This window comes from Camponotus floridanus, unplaced genomic scaffold (genome assembly GCF_003227725.1).
Source record: "Camponotus floridanus strain SB8 unplaced genomic scaffold, Cflo_v7.5 scaffold4, whole genome shotgun sequence".
NCBI lineage: Eukaryota > Metazoa > Arthropoda > Insecta > Hymenoptera > Formicidae > Camponotus > Camponotus floridanus.
Window position 1 is genome coordinate 2,730,382 of NW_020229547.1, and position 17,325 is coordinate 2,747,706.

A 17,325-nucleotide genomic window follows, 5' to 3' on the forward strand; every position below is an offset into this window, starting at 1 on the left:
CGAATAATTTCACAATTTCACTGTTGCGCAATTCTTAAATGAAACGTGCTTTATAAAAGTATAAAGCAACAAAAAAACAAATATAAATATAAATCAAATATAAATCTGTTATTATATAAAATATTTTTTGGTATTATGGTCTCTTTGTATGTAAAAAAAAATAAAGAACAAAAGTGAGAAATTTAGAATGTACACTATCTATGTATGTATGTAATAAACTATACATTGTTTGAGAGCAGCAAAATTTGCATTGGTATTCACTCGAGTGCTAAATGCAAAAGTTACTTTCCAGGTTAATACAAATGCAAATGTTATCTTGCTATTATTAATTGTACTCTATAGTCGACTATGTATTAAAAAAAATCTATGTATAGAGACAATTTCATCCCAAGTTCATTATTTGTAATATACTTGGTAATAGTCTTATTATTGTCTCATAACTTTGGTTATTCTTTTGTTGTATTCAATGGTTTGGTGAAATTGTTACGATTCATGATGGATATAAACTTTGGTATAGAGAAACAATCAAATAATTCATATCACATTCTATCATCCTTCTAAATGTTTTCCTACATTTGTACTCGATTTAAGGGGAAATAAAAAGGAAGAAAAATCTAGTGCGAATGAAAAAAATAATCAAATGGAATATAGACGAGGAAGAGTTACAGATAAAACAAGATATCCGACAGGGAACGATGCGGTTCGGCTTGAATATTTTGGCCCACTAGATATACGAGCTTATGCGCGTATTGACAAGGAGCAGGCACACGAATCGTACCAGGCCAATTATAATACAAGTGACAGAGTTTATACGTGAGTCGTTGCATGTGGTCAGTCTCCATATTGGACGAATCATGAAGAACAACGTAATGAGTGGGTGTTACCGTACCCTGTCGTACACTTTGCGGCACGAGATAAAAATCGTAATAATTTCGTCTCGTTATGTAAGAATCAACAATGGTACCCGCCGCGGGATTCTCTAAACCCCGCGCATTGATTTGCTAAAAATAAAGAATGTCAACTTGTATGTCAATTATCAAAATATTAATTGTTAAACTTATCACTAATGCGAAATACATATGTTTCCATCATCGCATAAAGTGAATTATTACGTAATACTCACGTTTCTGATGAACAATCGTGTATTGATACGTTTTTGAACTATTATTACACTAAGTTGCGGTTTATAATTCGGTTCAATGCGGTTAAACGTCATCATTAGTTGCTTCACTTCATATTTTTCGACATAATCTAGATCACCGTCGCCAACTCCATCGCGATATATAATTATACGCTCCGGACTACACCCGTTATGCTGAACAACATTGCACAGTACATTCATCATTTTTAACAAATCATCAATAGAAAGAGTAGTTTTAGTACATTTGAAAGATACAGAAAAATTAACATTAATTACCTTTTGATATGCATTGATAGCTGAAGTAAGGCACACCTGTAGCATATCCACCAATTCTTGCTTAGAAGCCTGCATACAGATTCTACTGTGCCATTTGCTTAATTGAGCATCTAAACTTGCAACAAATCCTGCAACACTTTTCTTTGCACCTCCTCCTACACCAGCATGATAGACATCTATGCCACACACCATACAATTTCTCTGTTCCACAATGACATAAAAAATGTAAAAATAATGTATAATGTATAAATAAAAATAAATGTGATAAAGTACAAGATTTTTCTACGTACCAGTGGCATATTTACAGTCCAAAGTGCACCTCCCAATTTACAATTGATTTGAAGTGCAATTTTTTCTGTGACACTTTTCAATTTCGGAGGCTTGGCAATTGTTTTTGAAATAATAACTTGCGATGGTACAGCTCTTTGCACGCAACATAATCTGAAAATAAATATATCAGACTAGAAAAGCATCTTTTCCACAACTTTACTATCATTTCAGTTATTGCACAAGCAAATGAAAATTACAATATGCAGTGTTTTCTACATGCTACATCTCTCTCTCTCTCTCTCTCTCTCGCTCAATTCTTGTTCAATGATAGAAAATTTTTATATTATATATTTGCATATAAAATGATTAAATAAATAAAAAAGAAAAAGAGAACTTACTTTTTGATAGCAGAATATCGATCAGTGCGATTAGTCGGAAATACAATGACTATTAATTCGACATTATTATTGATGCTCTTTTGAATGTTTTGTAGATAAGTCTCTGTTCTATCATCTCTTATATCTATTTTTCGTGGAGTGTTTATTCGCATTCCAATCGTTTTTACAACATTTATCAGCATCTCTAAGAAATCTAGTACACATTTCTCATCTCTCTTACAATATATAATATCCCAATTGGCCAAATTGGGCTAAAACACCAAATGATTTGTGTTCTTATTTAAAATCATTTGCTATATAATCTAACTTTTGAATTCTAATCTAACTTCTTGATTTTTTCTCTAATATACTTACAGTACGTAATACAGTATTTTTTACTGCAGCAAAACTCCAATCTCCGGGTTTGTCGATCGTCAGTTGGCATGTTTTGTTATTCCCAAAACGTATCACTTCAGGATCGAGACGTCTCGCGGTAAATTGAACTATGTCGTTGTTTAAATGTAAACCCCATTCTGATAATAATTCTTGGGTAACCTTATTTTTTTCTATCTCCTCTATAAATCGTTTAATGACATTTCTACGTTGATCGGGCGACGATTTCGTAATTGCGCTCAAATCTTTCATTATATAGTGATTGGAGCGAATACTATCTGTCAGACCCGCAGCATAGCTCAATTCCGGTACCAGAAGAATTACTTTTTCTTCCTTCTATTGTATTCAAACGATTTTTGGTAATGGCAAATTTCAAATAACAATATTATACTCAACGATATTAGATGCAACAATAGAGCATGCAATGAAAATGCATAAAATGACGAACCTCGCCAGTCGATGTTCTAATCGTAGCACGATGCACTAAAAGCGGTTGCTCTTTGTCTTCGATTTCTATGTTCCAATGTACCTTATAATAATCGATTATGGATATTTCCTCGCCATTTTTGGAGAACACATATTTTGGTGATTTATCCCATGCAATATCATCTATACGATATGTCTTATTATTATATCGTGTTAATACACTTGTACCAACTATCTCATTCACTACAGCATCTCTATAATTGTAGTGTTCTTTACGAATAATGTCAGTTCTGCAAAGTGATCACACAGAATAAAATTAAAAAATCAAAAAGAAAATGGCATAAGAACAAACGCGCGGTAGTTGGAGCGCAGAGAAATTCTCTGATCGCGAAAGATCTACCACGCGTTGGTTCTTATGCCATTTTCTTTTTGATTTTTTGATTACTTGAATCAAGTCTCTAATTATTAAAGAATAAAATTATTGATACAATTACGATATAATATTATATTTATAAAATAATGCTGAAAAGAATTACATATGATACTCACATTAAATCTCGTATAGTTTCTGTTCGCATTACTCGATGCTTAGAATCTAAACATAATTTTAAACCACCCTCGTATTCATTTATAGCAGTCACGTAACCAGGCCACACTTCTAATCGATGTTGATTTAATTTTTGCGCACCATTTGGATTAAAATTTTGTCTACCAATACGGACTAAACTAAGGGCACGCATAACACGATTAATCAAAATATTGAAGAACTGTACATTTTCACTCATGGATTGTTTCTTTTTATAAATGATACTAAGAGTTATTCGGGATCCATCCATTGGATGTTCCGAATAATAGTTTGTGACCTGAAATTTTTGACAATATTACGCATTATATAATATAAAGCATACATACATGTATATTAAATAATGTATGCATATATGTATATTAAACATGTATATTAAATAAAGCATACATGTAAATTAAACAATTTTAATTATAGAGTTTTAACTTACATCTTGTGGTAGTTTTTGTGGTAAATAAAGAATCATTCCATCAAATGTTTTTGTTCGCCCTAAAGTATTGGTATGTTGATTGAGTAATTTACGGCGTAATCCTATTGAATCTATATTTGGAGAATATTTAACTTCATACTGAAATAGACCTTTCCCAGGTTCTAATTTCAGGTCTATATAATTGGCGAATATTTCTATTCTAAAAAAGATAATTCTTATGTAAAAAATGTTGCTATTATTAAATTATAATAACATATCTCCATTGATATATATAATAGCTTTTCAATGTGATTTTATTTTTATGATTAAAAATTAAATAAATATTCCAAACAAGTATCATGTTGTCCATTTTTAAAATTTAATTATCTAGTGTAACTCATATAACTCAAATTTGTTTCAAAAGTTTTCTATGTAAATCAAAGATGGTTAGGTATACGAGTATGTATATATATGATGTAGATGCATGTTCTTCACATATAATTTAAACATATAAAATTAAAAATCATAAATTACTTTGTTCCACTTTTGCCTTGTCGACATACTGGCGTGGTATCTTCGGAAGGATATACATCGGATGTAGATGGATTGTCATACACCGAAATATTAGATAATTTTTCTAAAACTCTTGTGGAATCTTCCCTTTCAGTAGACATACTTGTTCGTGTAAAGGCAACTGATTCATCAGGGCTAAAAAGAGCATAGTTATCATAGTTTTAAATTTGTATATTCATAAATATAATTCACATATTACGTAATTTATCTCACACTCACTTGAATCTTTTTGACAAGCCTAAGAGAGAGGCTCGTCCCATTGCTTGTGTAGGGATAGATTCTGATCCACTACTGCTATGCATTTTTAATAAACTACTTAATTGACCTCGTCCACGACCTACACTAGTACTTGAGCCAAATGAACTTTGAGATGTCTCGAATGATCTAGTTGGTTCACTAGATGAATAACTAGGTGTTTCTACAGAATGGGACAATGCTTCAGATCGGGCACGTTCCGCTTTTGTTGTTTCTTTCATCATTTGCAATAATAAAGAACCACGTCCCTTCCCGGGAATGGATTTTTTATCATCCATTTTTGCTTGAAATGTATGTATGTCTTGCGCAATCTGTAAAATGAATAACATTTTTTAAATGTCTATCAAAGCTATCATTACTATCACAAAATAAAGTATTCGATTATTTTATTTACTATTCAAATATACTATTTTATCATTTATTTCTAAATAACTAGGAAAACTTTGAGATATAAATAACTTTTACAAAAGAAAATAATATACGTATAATAATAATATATGTGAAAAATTTCAAATTGTGTACGACTAATAATATCTCAATCTTTGAGTACTAGAATGGAATATGCAATTTTCTTAAATACTAACTAATATGGATTTACAAATTAACTTTAAAATATTGATCACAAAGAATTGCACTAAAATTTTGAACCAATATTCAAAATAATAAAATAATCCAAGAAAATTTTGTCAAGAAAATGAAATAATTTACCTTGGTTATCATAAAAATATTCCCTTATAATATTATCTTGATTATATCGTTAAAATATAATGACTGATTGATTATATTGTTAAAATGGCTGATTGAATCATATAGTACAAAAGGAACAAAGATTTTTTTTCTGATCAATCAAACTACCATATCAAATATATTTTCACATACATACAATAATCTTAGTATATAATCTCTTATAATCTTAAATAAATTGTTACTTATGGACTTTAGTTAGAATTTTTGCACTGCTCTGATTTTCTATTTTGAATTAAAATAGTTAAAATAATTAAAAATACATTTTATATATACATGGCAAATTATCGATATAATACAATTGAATCTTTTTAAATTTTTCATTTTAAATTTGATCCTGTAAATTTTAATACCATCCATACATATTTTGATTAACTCATATTCTCTCTATACATAATTATAATGGATAAATCATGTAACGAAAATTGTTAAATGGCGTAATTTATTTTTGAGTATTTTTCTCTCTTTTTCTTTAACAATTTAAGTCAATTTAAGAGTAATCAGCAGTAATTGATTAAATCATTAAAAATAATTAATTTTGATCGAACTATTATTTATTAAACTCTCAAGCGTAAACACTAATACGATTTTAGCCAAAAATGACTGCCAAATAACCAGAAATGCATTTTATATGACTTATGTGTGTATTCTGTTTTTATATTAAAAATCTAAAGTAATCTTAAAATGATGTGTAACCACTTCATTGATTGAACAAAATTTTAAGATCCCACCTAAGGTAATCTTAAATGTAAAAACGGATATAAATGCAAGCTTACATATAGATTGATTAAGATGCAAAAATTTTCGATATTTCCAATTGATTTTGTCACTTTTGAGCAAAAGGAATCTTATCCTATCAATAAGAAGTCATATAATATTCAAATTCTTTCATTTAGAATTTCTTTAAAGTAAGCATTCTCACAACTTCAAGAGATGATAATCTGATACTTGTATATGATACATATGTATCTTCTGAGCCCTTAAAATTCTTAGAAAGAACGTGTGTAAAATGCATTTTCTTTTTCACGTAACCGCATCGCTAAAGCCATATGACTCGATTAAAACTAAAAGAAAAAAAAATCGGTGTCGAATTTTTCTCACTGTATTAGCGAAAAGCATTCTGTGATTTCTTCATTGCATTTTCGCTAAATCAGGATATAATAATATCATGATTATGATAAATAAATATGCATTTATTACATTATACGTCGGAAAAAATTAATTTTTTTTTTCGCATATTATTCATGTTTAATAATATACATAATTATTAATAATATATATTTGACTTTTTTCGATTTCTGATTTAATATAATAAATAATTGTAAATCTTCATCAATTGTAAAAAATGATAAATTCTCGCTGCAAATTTAAAGCACGTGTAGGTTGAATTATATATTTAATTATTGACGCTTGAGAAAAATTATTTTATTATTAGCGCAAATAAAACTGTAAATTCTCGCTTCTAATATCGCGATTTATATATATATATATATATCATGATCAATAAAATAAGAACCTTAAAGTTATAAACTTCTAATTAATCGCGAATTTTCTATTGTCAATAACTAAAACAATTTCGATAGTTTAAATTTGATCATCGCGACTATGATAACTTTTATAAAGTTTGATAGAAAAACAGATATGGAATATGGAAAAACAAAGATAAAAAAAGAGAATGTGTATAAAAGAGAACGCGCGTTGCTCGCTAAAAAACGAGAGATACCCTTTAAAAAAAACAAGAAAAAGAAAAGGAGAAATATTTGTGAAACATCAAAACTATGTAGAAACTGATATAGCTCTACCAAGTTGCGCCCAAGTATTTATCAATGTTTTCGTTAATCGTAATGATACAAAAATATCGTGAATATACAGGTCCACAAAAACATTCTTTCCAAGTTATAAATCATCAAAAGTTAACGAAAAAATTTCAATATTATTTTGCTCATTCTTTTATAAAATCGGATATATGTATTATTGAAGTACGTATGAAAATATATAATTTTCTATATAAAATTAACATAAAACTTTCACGGTAACATATGATATAAAAAAACAATTTTTTTAAATCTGCATACGAAACATTTCCATGCATAAAAACACAATTTTTTACTTTATATATGCAATGAAGGGAACAGAGAGAAGACCGTCAAAATATTCGATATGGACGTAAAAATTTACGAAAACGTACATATATCTTCGCTACAACATTCTTGGAAACAAGTTAGATTAATAATCGCAGAGATCTTGTTTCTACAAAAAAATAACACGATCGGAGATAGAAATCGCAAACATGGTGGATTGTTCGTTAACCTCTCGCAAAAATACTAACGCAATCGAATACATAGCGTGCGAAAAGAGATTGCTCACTTGAAGGTAACGAGGTTCCAGGATCTAATGTTCCCTTCCGAGGATACTACACTCTTCCTCGTCGAACTCCGTCCACTGTGGGATCGCGACCCGCACTCCCTTAAGTCTTTTGATCCAGTGTTGTCTCCAGTGGTTCTCAGAAACGCTCTTCCTCGCGCATGCGCGTTGAACGTAGCCTCGGTAAAGTAGCAAATTTGTGGGAAAAAGGATTTTCTATTCTAACAACAAAATGAAATTTGAAGATAAAAGGAAATATCCGTCGAGATAATTGCAAAATTTTTCTCAGATCTACAATATGTTTCCCCTAATTAAATTATTATAGTATTGAAAATGGAAGAAATATTTGTCGTATGCATTCCTAAATTTTATTGTCACTACGCACACGCGAGTAAGAGCGTTTTCAAGGTTGCGTTTCGAAATTTGACAGTATTGAAAATTTTACAATATACTTACGTGAATTATTTCCAATAATAGCAGTGAATTTCGGAATACAGCCTAATCGTGAGAACAATATCACTTTGATCCTCCGATTCTTTTGATAAACCTTCGCGAGAGTTCGCTACCGACCGTGGACTGGATCGGACGCGTTTATCCTTTGTTTGAATTTTGGACCTTGTCTTTATTGATCTTTTCTCTTCCCTTCCGAAGATCGTAAAAATAAAATATTTTCTTTTATTCGTTCTTTTCTGTATTCATTTTTAGTGTATCAGTTGTTTGCTGGGTTGATTTAATCTTTATTCTTAACACTGGTTGGCATCACATAAGTCCGAAGAAAAAGAAGAAGAGAATAACCTCTCAAACAGAGAGGTAATACTGTGTTTTTTTTTTAATTTTCGTAAAAGAAAGAGTTTTGGCAGCGTCATCCAACACCATAACTTTTGCAATGTCGCCATCTTATGGAACACATCATAGGCTATTTGTAGTATATTAGTTCTGTCGATTACAGATCAAAATTTAATTTTTTAAAATTCTGTAAAGATATATATTATTATTGTCACCGACAAGATACTATTACAGATGGCTAAGATAAGTTTTTATGGGTCCGGAGATAATTGAAGATTGATAACATTATCGGCTGTGATTGCATTGAAAATAATCATGCGATTTTTTAACTCGTCCAAATATTGTTTTATTATCGAAAATATATCAATCTTACGTAACTGTTTTAAAAATAACAATTTCTGTAAGATTATCGGTCTTTATTATAATAATATCTCGTCGGCATTATTATACAAAAAATCTTTTATGCAATCATTTATAGATGTTAAATGACCGGAGATAATTATGGAATGTTGACACAAAACAAAAACAAGTCATTGGTCGCTATTCTATTACAGATCTTGATGCAATGTAATTACATCGGACTTATAATTCTGAATAATAATTATATGTATTATTGCGACACTATCAACATTCGATGTTCACAAACAAGTCGATATCTTTCATGATATCTTATCTGTTATTAACTATGAGAAAAAAAGGTGGTATTTTTTTAGCTGCACAAGATATCGTATATAGACCTTGTAAGTGTTGTATATCATTCGATAGGAAATTTTATCCAAAAATTTGTGTTGTGGAGGCCTCTGGGCTTCAGTCCCCCTTCAGCTGTTGCCTCCCCCCCCCCTAAATCGGCCCTGATCTCACTCAAGTGTTGATGATGTAATACTTTACTGCTTTACTGTAATACTTTACACGAAGCGCGCAATCGACCAGTTTTATCAGCTGACGCCTGGCGCTCCAGTTCAAAACGGCCGTTTTAACAAAACAGTCATCTCGCAGTTGTTCAGATACAGTTTGAAAGGCAATCAAGCCGGTAAGATTTATTCATCATGGTTCTGATGCCGAAAGAGTCCGCCAAGTTAGTCGCCGGCTTGGCGAAGAACGTGTTCATCGAGAAGGAAGGCGTGAAGAGATTGGCGTCCGCGATCCTCGACGGTATCAAGACACATAAAATTCGCACGGGTAATTTCTCGCAGATCAAATTTCACCCCAAGCCTGACGATCCCAGGACGGCGGATTGGATATTCGTCCTGGATACGTTGAACTTTTCATTCTGGACCGAGACCGGCGCCAGGAAGTGGAAGGTCGACGGGGAAACCGGATACTTTGCGTTTTGCGCCGCTGTCAAAAGAGCCATCGACGAAGGGAAGCCGATGTGGGATCCCAAGTATTACTCGCGAATAACGCAGCAGGACGCCGAGGTCATTTTCCGAGGCGACGACGGTGAGACTGACATTCCGCTCGTGCAAGACAGAGTCAAGAATCTGCACGAGGCTGGCAAGGTTTTGCTGGATAAATATCAGGGTACATTCGCGGAATGTATCAGGTCGTGCGGCGGTTCAGCGGAGAAGCTACTCAAGCTGATCGTCGACGAATTCGAATCGTATCGGGACGAGGCCGATTACGAGGGTCACAGGATTAGTATCTACAAGAGGGCTCAGATACTGATAGGCGATATATGGGTTTGCTTCGAGGGACGCGGACTCGGTGAATTCCACGATATAGATAGTATTGCGATGTTCGCCGATTATCGTATCCCCCAGGTTCTTGTACACTTTGGTGCTATGCGCTACAACGATTCCCTCGCAAGTAAACTTGAATCCGACGTACCGTTGAAGCAGGGTGACAAGGATGAGGTTGAGATACGTGCCTGCTCGATCGAGGCGGTCGAGCAAATTTGCGACGAGATACGAAGATTGATCGTGGCCGATCCGAAATTGGATTTAAACCCGACGACGGCTGTCAACGCGATCATCATCGATCAATTCTTATGGGATTATCGACGAGAGCACGCTGAAGAATTGGAGTGTATTCCATTTCATAAAACTAGAACTGTGTACTATTAGAGACCACATCCCATATAGCATCCTATGTCCAAGACATTAACATCCTGAAGTTGTTTAATCGCCCAAATATATTTTCTGGATTCCTTCTGGACATCTTTTGGATATACATGCTATGTAGGATAATGTTGGATATCAGAACCATTAAACTTTATACTCTGGAACAAGCTATTGTCAAATTATATGACCTATTTCTCAAGAAATTATAGAAAACAATTTATGTCTTTCTAATACACAGTATATTTTCATGTGATAGGAAGATAGTGGAATATTAACAAGCTTATGCAAAAGGTTTATGTGAAAAACGAATTACATTTTTTATTTTGTATGACTTTTACTAGTAGATTAGATAATCAGATGCTTGTTCCAATTAAAATATAATTCCATCATTAGGGTACAAAAATATTAACTGATTGAAAAAATATAATAAATTTGAATTCTTATATATACACAATATTACAATTTATATTACAATTTAATTATATTTTTTTAGGTTTTGTACATTTGTAAACAGAAAAAGAAAAAATAAAACTAAAATCTAATAAAAGTCATTGTATGTCTAATCTAAAATATATAATCTCCTTAAAATATTATATGACAAAAATGTAATAGATATTAACAAAGAATGATTATCGATTAAACAAATTTAATTTTTGACAAGATATAAAAAATATAAAGAATGTATATATCACAATAGTGTTATAAAAAACAAAAAAATATACAATTAAAAGAATAGATTTATCCCAGCCAGATTTTTAATTTTGACAAAATGAACATGTATGCACACATGTTAATTAATATAAAATACATTACATTTTTTTAAATATAAATAAAATATATTTGTATATTAAAGGCGAAAAATGTAATATTAATTTTGTTATCTCTTGAAAGTATATTTTTAATATATAAAAAAACAATAAAGCTTATAGACCATTGTAATAAAAAATAAATTTTATACAGACATGTAAAATCTTTCTTTGTAATTTTATAAATAAATATAATTAAATATTTTATATTTTTTCAAATATAAAAATAAAAACTAAAATAATGGAAAATGTGTTGCTATTTTTTCTCAATTTTTTTTAACCTATGTGTCTGGGAATTGAAATATAATTAAATTTTACTCAAAGCAATATCAATGATATTTAAAATTATCTTTAATAAAGCCATTCAATTATCAAAAAAATGAGACTGATTTATTAAAAGGTGTATCTTTTATCACAATAGAAATAAAAATTATTAATACTATATAACATTATAATTTTGGGAAATATTAGCAGAACTTATCTTTAGAAAATATATATTGCTTGGCTTGTAACGTCTTATAATATAATAGTGTTACGTTTTATAAATCATCATGAGAATTTTAGATAAATTATTCTACAATAGTTACATATTTTGATAAGTTATATAATCACATATTTAGAAATAAATTTAATATTTCAAAATTGAGAAAATTGTATGTGTCAGACTATATATCATCATATCATGATATTCTATTATATACCTCTCTCTCATTGTATTATTTTAAAAAAATTTAAAAAAATACATTTAAATATAAAGGTTGATAAAATGGTATTATAGATGGGTTATATAAATACTACTTAAAACATAGTTTCATTCTCGCAATGCTATGCGTATATTATACATAAGTCAAGTAACACATCCATCATCTCATACATACATACATTTATCAAATTTGTAGTGGATTTTTTGTTAAATTAAACAAAATATTTCAAATTGGTTTTTCTCTAATTCTAACTTTACATATAGATGAAATTAAATCTGAAACATAAATAAAAGCCATTACAAAATTATGTTTTTATATCCTTGTACAATAGAAAGCAGATTATTTAAATTTACCTGCACAGTGATTGTGGCAAAGATGAAATTATGGGACCATAACCTTGTGAGTTGTCATACAATTCAAATAATGGTGCAGCAACTAATTTGTAATTCTTTGGTACAGCAAACAAAGCTAAACATATGAAGAAAATTTAATTAAATGCACTCACGAAATCAAAATCAATTTCAATCAATAAATTTTTTCGAGTTATTGTTATACCTTTTTCTTGCAGCTGTACCAGGAATAATCTTTTGTGTTCTTTTGGTTTTGTGATATGTGGCGGTACATATGGATACTGAGGTGGCTCAAAGTTTGGACGCCACCAGTTTCCAATTGTATCTTCTATGACCCATTCTTGCTTTACTCCATCCTGCCGTCCAAAAGTCTAGAAATTAATCCCGTTTGTCGTCTGATACTATACTTTACTGAATTTTAAATAAACTATAAAATAAAATACATTCTTCTTCGGTCAGTCCACTAAGAACATGGTTGCATATATTACATTTCGAGACATTACTCAATTTACAACGAGTACACTTAATAGTATCGATTCTAACAATGCTCAAATTTACCGGCGATTAATATATATTAAGTTTTTTTTTGTTTTAAATCCAAAATTGATATCTTGGTATTTCTCAAAAACATGTACGTTTCTTTTCTCCTATGATATTTATATACGAACACCTACTTAAATGAAACAATTGCTATTTATATACTAGTAGTTTTGATCAAGATTATGGCAGAGATTACAATCTCAAGTTTGTCTTACAATTCAACAATTGCGAATGAATTTGTAATGAATCTCCTTTTAGATATTGATTTTTTTCGCAATGAGATTCTAAGCCCTTTGATATATAGTCAATTTTCTTATAGCTTACAAATTTCAAGAAAAACATTTGCTACATTTGTATACAGTCTTCTTGTGATTATTTTACATTCTTCTATTTTTTGTCTCTTCTCTGTTTCTCTGTGCTAACACATACACAATGAAAATAAGAACAATGTTCTTAGCCAACCAGATACATTAAATAACGAGCGGTTTTTTCATGAATTATCAACATTAAAGTGTCCGGGCATGCAGCACACTAAAAGTACAAAATATTATAAGAATAAAAGAATAAGCCCACATATGGAGCTACAGGCCCGGTTACATAAGTTCTACAAACGATTGCAGGATTTATACAATAATGATGCTATTTATAAAGACAATGTTACAATCTAACGATATGAAAGTGCCACTCCTAGCCAGCCTGTAAGGCAGCGTAAGACGTCGTGCTAACTGTTACCTCTGTAAGGAGCCGTTTTAGGCCCTCTACCTCATCTTCTCCTGTATTGAGTTCTCCGCCAGGCCTGAAACAATAAGAAAAGATATATTAAATTTAACATTATTATTATCCTGTCAATGTTTATGTAATATATATATTGTAAGAAAAAAAATGAAATAAAAAAATAGAAAAATTAAATAAATACAAAACTACATATATTTTCTTTTTAGGCATGTTAAAACATATTTTAGTTTTATTTGTTTCCAAATGTCTGCTTTTACATTTGTGCAATTTATTTGCCATACATTGTTATAATTTTATGCAATATTCTCGGAACTTACAATTTGAAGAATGTTGTGCCGAGTTGCAGAAGGAGAACGTGTGGCAATCCGTGCTCATGTACCAGTAGGACGCCTTCTACGCTTCTCCGCATGCCAATTTTGTCGAATTCATCTCTCATACGCTGAAATCTCGCTGGTACTGATGGATCTTTCTCGAAGAGTGGCTCTTTTGTTCCAAATGTATAGTTTGTCAAAGGATATCTATGATAAATGAGTTGTATTCTTTTGTTAGGCTCTTATATGTTTAACTTAATCCATAAAAATCCAGTTTCTTCAAATACAACTTGATGCGGTATTACAATATTCAAGTATCAAAATTATATAAGTACAAAAAATGTAACAATTTAAATTAAGTTGTCTTTCTACTTTAATAAGTAATAATACAATAATAATTTTCACATTTAAATGTAAATAATGTTTACTCTACTGATTTAAGCAACAGATGGAATATATATAGATATTAAAGATGATAAAATAAAATCAATTAAATTATCAAAAAGAGCCTTTATTATTATCAAGTAGAATTTTTCATTGATTTAATTTTTTCTAATTATAATTTCAAATATATTTTTGTTAATAAATATACATTGCATTAAATTTGCAAAATTTTGTAATGAAATATTATCATTCTTTACTGAGAATTTTAATACAATAAAATTTTTAATCTTTACTCTTTTTTTTCTTTACATATTTAATAGTAATTTCTGATTCTCTGACTTATGCTACAATTTAAACGTAATTATAAAACATAAAGCGAAATATGCTGTGTGCAATGTATAATATATATGTATAACATTTATATGCTTCATATGAATATAATAGCTTATTTGAATAACTTTTCATAACATTTTCGCTTTATGTTAAATCTTTACATACGCATATATATAAAAAATTTTTACAGTAATATATTTAAAGTTTTGGATTTACTTTTACATGTGGTACAATCAAATTAATTATACAGCAAATATAATTTCTTGTATCATTACAATCACACTTTTATAGTAGTTTTAAAAAATAACAATTAGATAAATATCGATTAATACTCTGCTAAAGATTCTTACATTTTAACATAATTTTTTTCATGTTTATTTTTCTTGTAACTATTTTGTAAAATTATATAATTTGGTTCTATGTAATTAATAATTTCTTCAAATTTTTTCAATGTAATTTATAATATATTTATAATATGATGATTGTAATGATATATTGCATGTGAGATTTAAAAAAGATAATAAAATGAAAATTTTTATGATGAAAGAGAATAAATAAAAAATAGCTATTAATATTTGATAAAAATGTAAATGCAAAAATCCCTCTGCATGTTACTGAAATACATTGATATACATATATATTTGTAAATATATATTTCACACAATATAGTTATGACTTAAACCATTGCAATTGCAACATTATAGATAGACATATAATCATTTAACAAAAATGATCATTTATATGACATGTCATTTATAATGTTACATAAATTTCATACACAACTGTGTTTAAGGAGCTTTTTCATTGCCTTTCATTGCCTTCTTATAATAAATTAGCCAGAATAACCACAATATACATATTACTCGCTATCTTAAAATATAAAATAAACCTAAATATATATATATAGATATAAACTACCTGACACAAGGTAGTACATATACACATATACATATAATACATATATACACATATATATATATACATATATATATATATATTATATTTTACATAAAGTATAGAATGCAAGAGTGAAATAATGGGAAAAATATATATGGGATTTTCTTAGCATGAAATATCGCTAATTGTACAAACTTAGAAAACAGCTTTGTTATTCAATTTATCATAGTTTCATTATTCAATTTAGAGTGCACAAGATCTTAAAATATTTTGCATTTTAATCGAAATCAAAAGCAAGACACAATAGAAATTTCTTTTATCATCGCACGCATATTAAGAATCAGTAATCAATTCATATTATGGTTGCAAAAGATAACCAAGGACAATAGTACAAACATTGTGTGAAAAGAAATAAAACTTGACATGTACGAATCAAAATATTGATACAGTACGAACAGTAGCTCTTGCGAATAAGATACATGTACTATGAATCTTAAAAATTGACAATTTTAGACAAATATCATCCAATAATCATATCAAATACAAATTGTGCACGAATTTGAGACAAATAATACTGTGTCCAAGACAAATTGTGTATAATAATACAATTATGCGTAAATTTCACAATTTTCAATTCTCTTACTAATTCGTGGGAAAAGAACACTCATCAATTCTCTTTATTAATTCATAATACATTTATACAATAATAAATAAAATGCGTAGAATCGCATATAAAAATATTAGACACGAATTGTCGGGAATCTTGGGATCTCGGCAAAAAAAAATAAAAAAAAGGTAAACAGCCGCTTAACGATTATTCATCGCGCAAAATACAACAGAACGTTTTTAAAAAGAGCGTAATTTCAATTATTATAAATGGGCTTATAATCGCGTTCTATCGACCGGTCCTATAGAGGAAAGAGGCATTTTAGACATATCAATTCTGGAAATATAGCGTAAAGTATGTTGCATATTATACGGTCACTTACAAATTTACAGTCCTGTTAATGGTGACCGATGGATTCTGCACCACCTTTCCCTCGAACGAGCTGTTGCTCGCTCGTCGCGGCCATCCGCTGCCCTTGACTTGATTCGTCGCCATCGCCATTTTCGTTCCCTACGCGAACCGCTCGCCGAATAACCAAACCAGCAGCAATGGACGCGAGCTCGCGAGTATCGTCGACGATGCAGCCAACTCGCCCAAAACAACAATCTGCCGGATCACTAACCTAACCTAATCCTAGCGCGCCAAGGCACAGTGGAGGGGATACGGACCGAGCGTCGCGATAGGCGAACGCGCACTCAGTGTTAGACGGGCCAGGTTTTCTCGCGCATGCGCATTGAATATGATATTTAATCGCAATGTATTTTATAATACTATTACTATTATATTTCTATAATAATATTACTTATTCTAAATTTAGAATAAGTAATATAATATAATAGTAGATAAGAAATATAATAGTAGAAGTATAATTATAGAAATATAATAGTAGAAATATAATTACTTATAAAAATATAATTACTATTATATTTCTATAATAATATTACTTATTCTAAATTAAGTAATATTATTATAGAAATAAAATAGTAATAATATTATAAAAT

General features: G+C 29.9%; 3 protein-coding genes across 3 annotated transcripts; 1 reads left to right on the forward strand and 2 right to left on the reverse strand.

Moving 5' to 3' along the window:
- Window positions 1-109: 109 nt before the first annotated feature.
- On the reverse strand, window positions 110-8,420 carry LOC105251793 (piwi-like protein Ago3). Its single transcript, XM_011258814.3, has 13 exons — window positions 8,268-8,420; window positions 7,815-8,032; window positions 4,668-5,014; window positions 4,410-4,583; window positions 3,897-4,095; window positions 3,433-3,746; window positions 2,906-3,173; window positions 2,440-2,793; window positions 2,086-2,336; window positions 1,708-1,858; window positions 1,418-1,618; window positions 1,124-1,315; window positions 110-1,001 (listed from the first exon to the last, which is right to left on the reverse strand). The coding sequence occupies exons 3-13, from the start codon at window positions 4,979-4,981 to the stop codon at window positions 663-665; spliced, it is 2,757 nt and encodes a 918-aa protein (XP_011257116.1). The 5' UTR covers window positions 4,982-5,014; window positions 7,815-8,032; window positions 8,268-8,420; the 3' UTR covers window positions 110-662.
- Window positions 8,421-9,324: 904 nt separating this feature from the next.
- LOC105251792 (queuosine salvage protein) lies at window positions 9,325-11,049 on the forward strand. Its single transcript, XM_011258813.3, has one exon. The coding sequence runs from the start codon at window positions 9,644-9,646 to the stop codon at window positions 10,658-10,660; it is 1,017 nt and encodes a 338-aa protein (XP_011257115.1). The 5' UTR covers window positions 9,325-9,643; the 3' UTR covers window positions 10,661-11,049.
- Window positions 11,050-12,272: 1,223 nt separating this feature from the next.
- On the reverse strand, window positions 12,273-16,951 carry LOC105251791 (cleavage and polyadenylation specificity factor subunit 5). Its single transcript, XM_011258811.3, has 6 exons — window positions 16,707-16,951; window positions 14,110-14,310; window positions 13,790-13,853; window positions 12,723-12,888; window positions 12,521-12,635; window positions 12,273-12,442 (listed from the first exon to the last, which is right to left on the reverse strand). The coding sequence occupies exons 1-6, from the start codon at window positions 16,823-16,825 to the stop codon at window positions 12,421-12,423; spliced, it is 687 nt and encodes a 228-aa protein (XP_011257113.1). The 5' UTR covers window positions 16,826-16,951; the 3' UTR covers window positions 12,273-12,420.
- Between the last annotated feature and the right edge of the window lie 374 nt (window positions 16,952-17,325).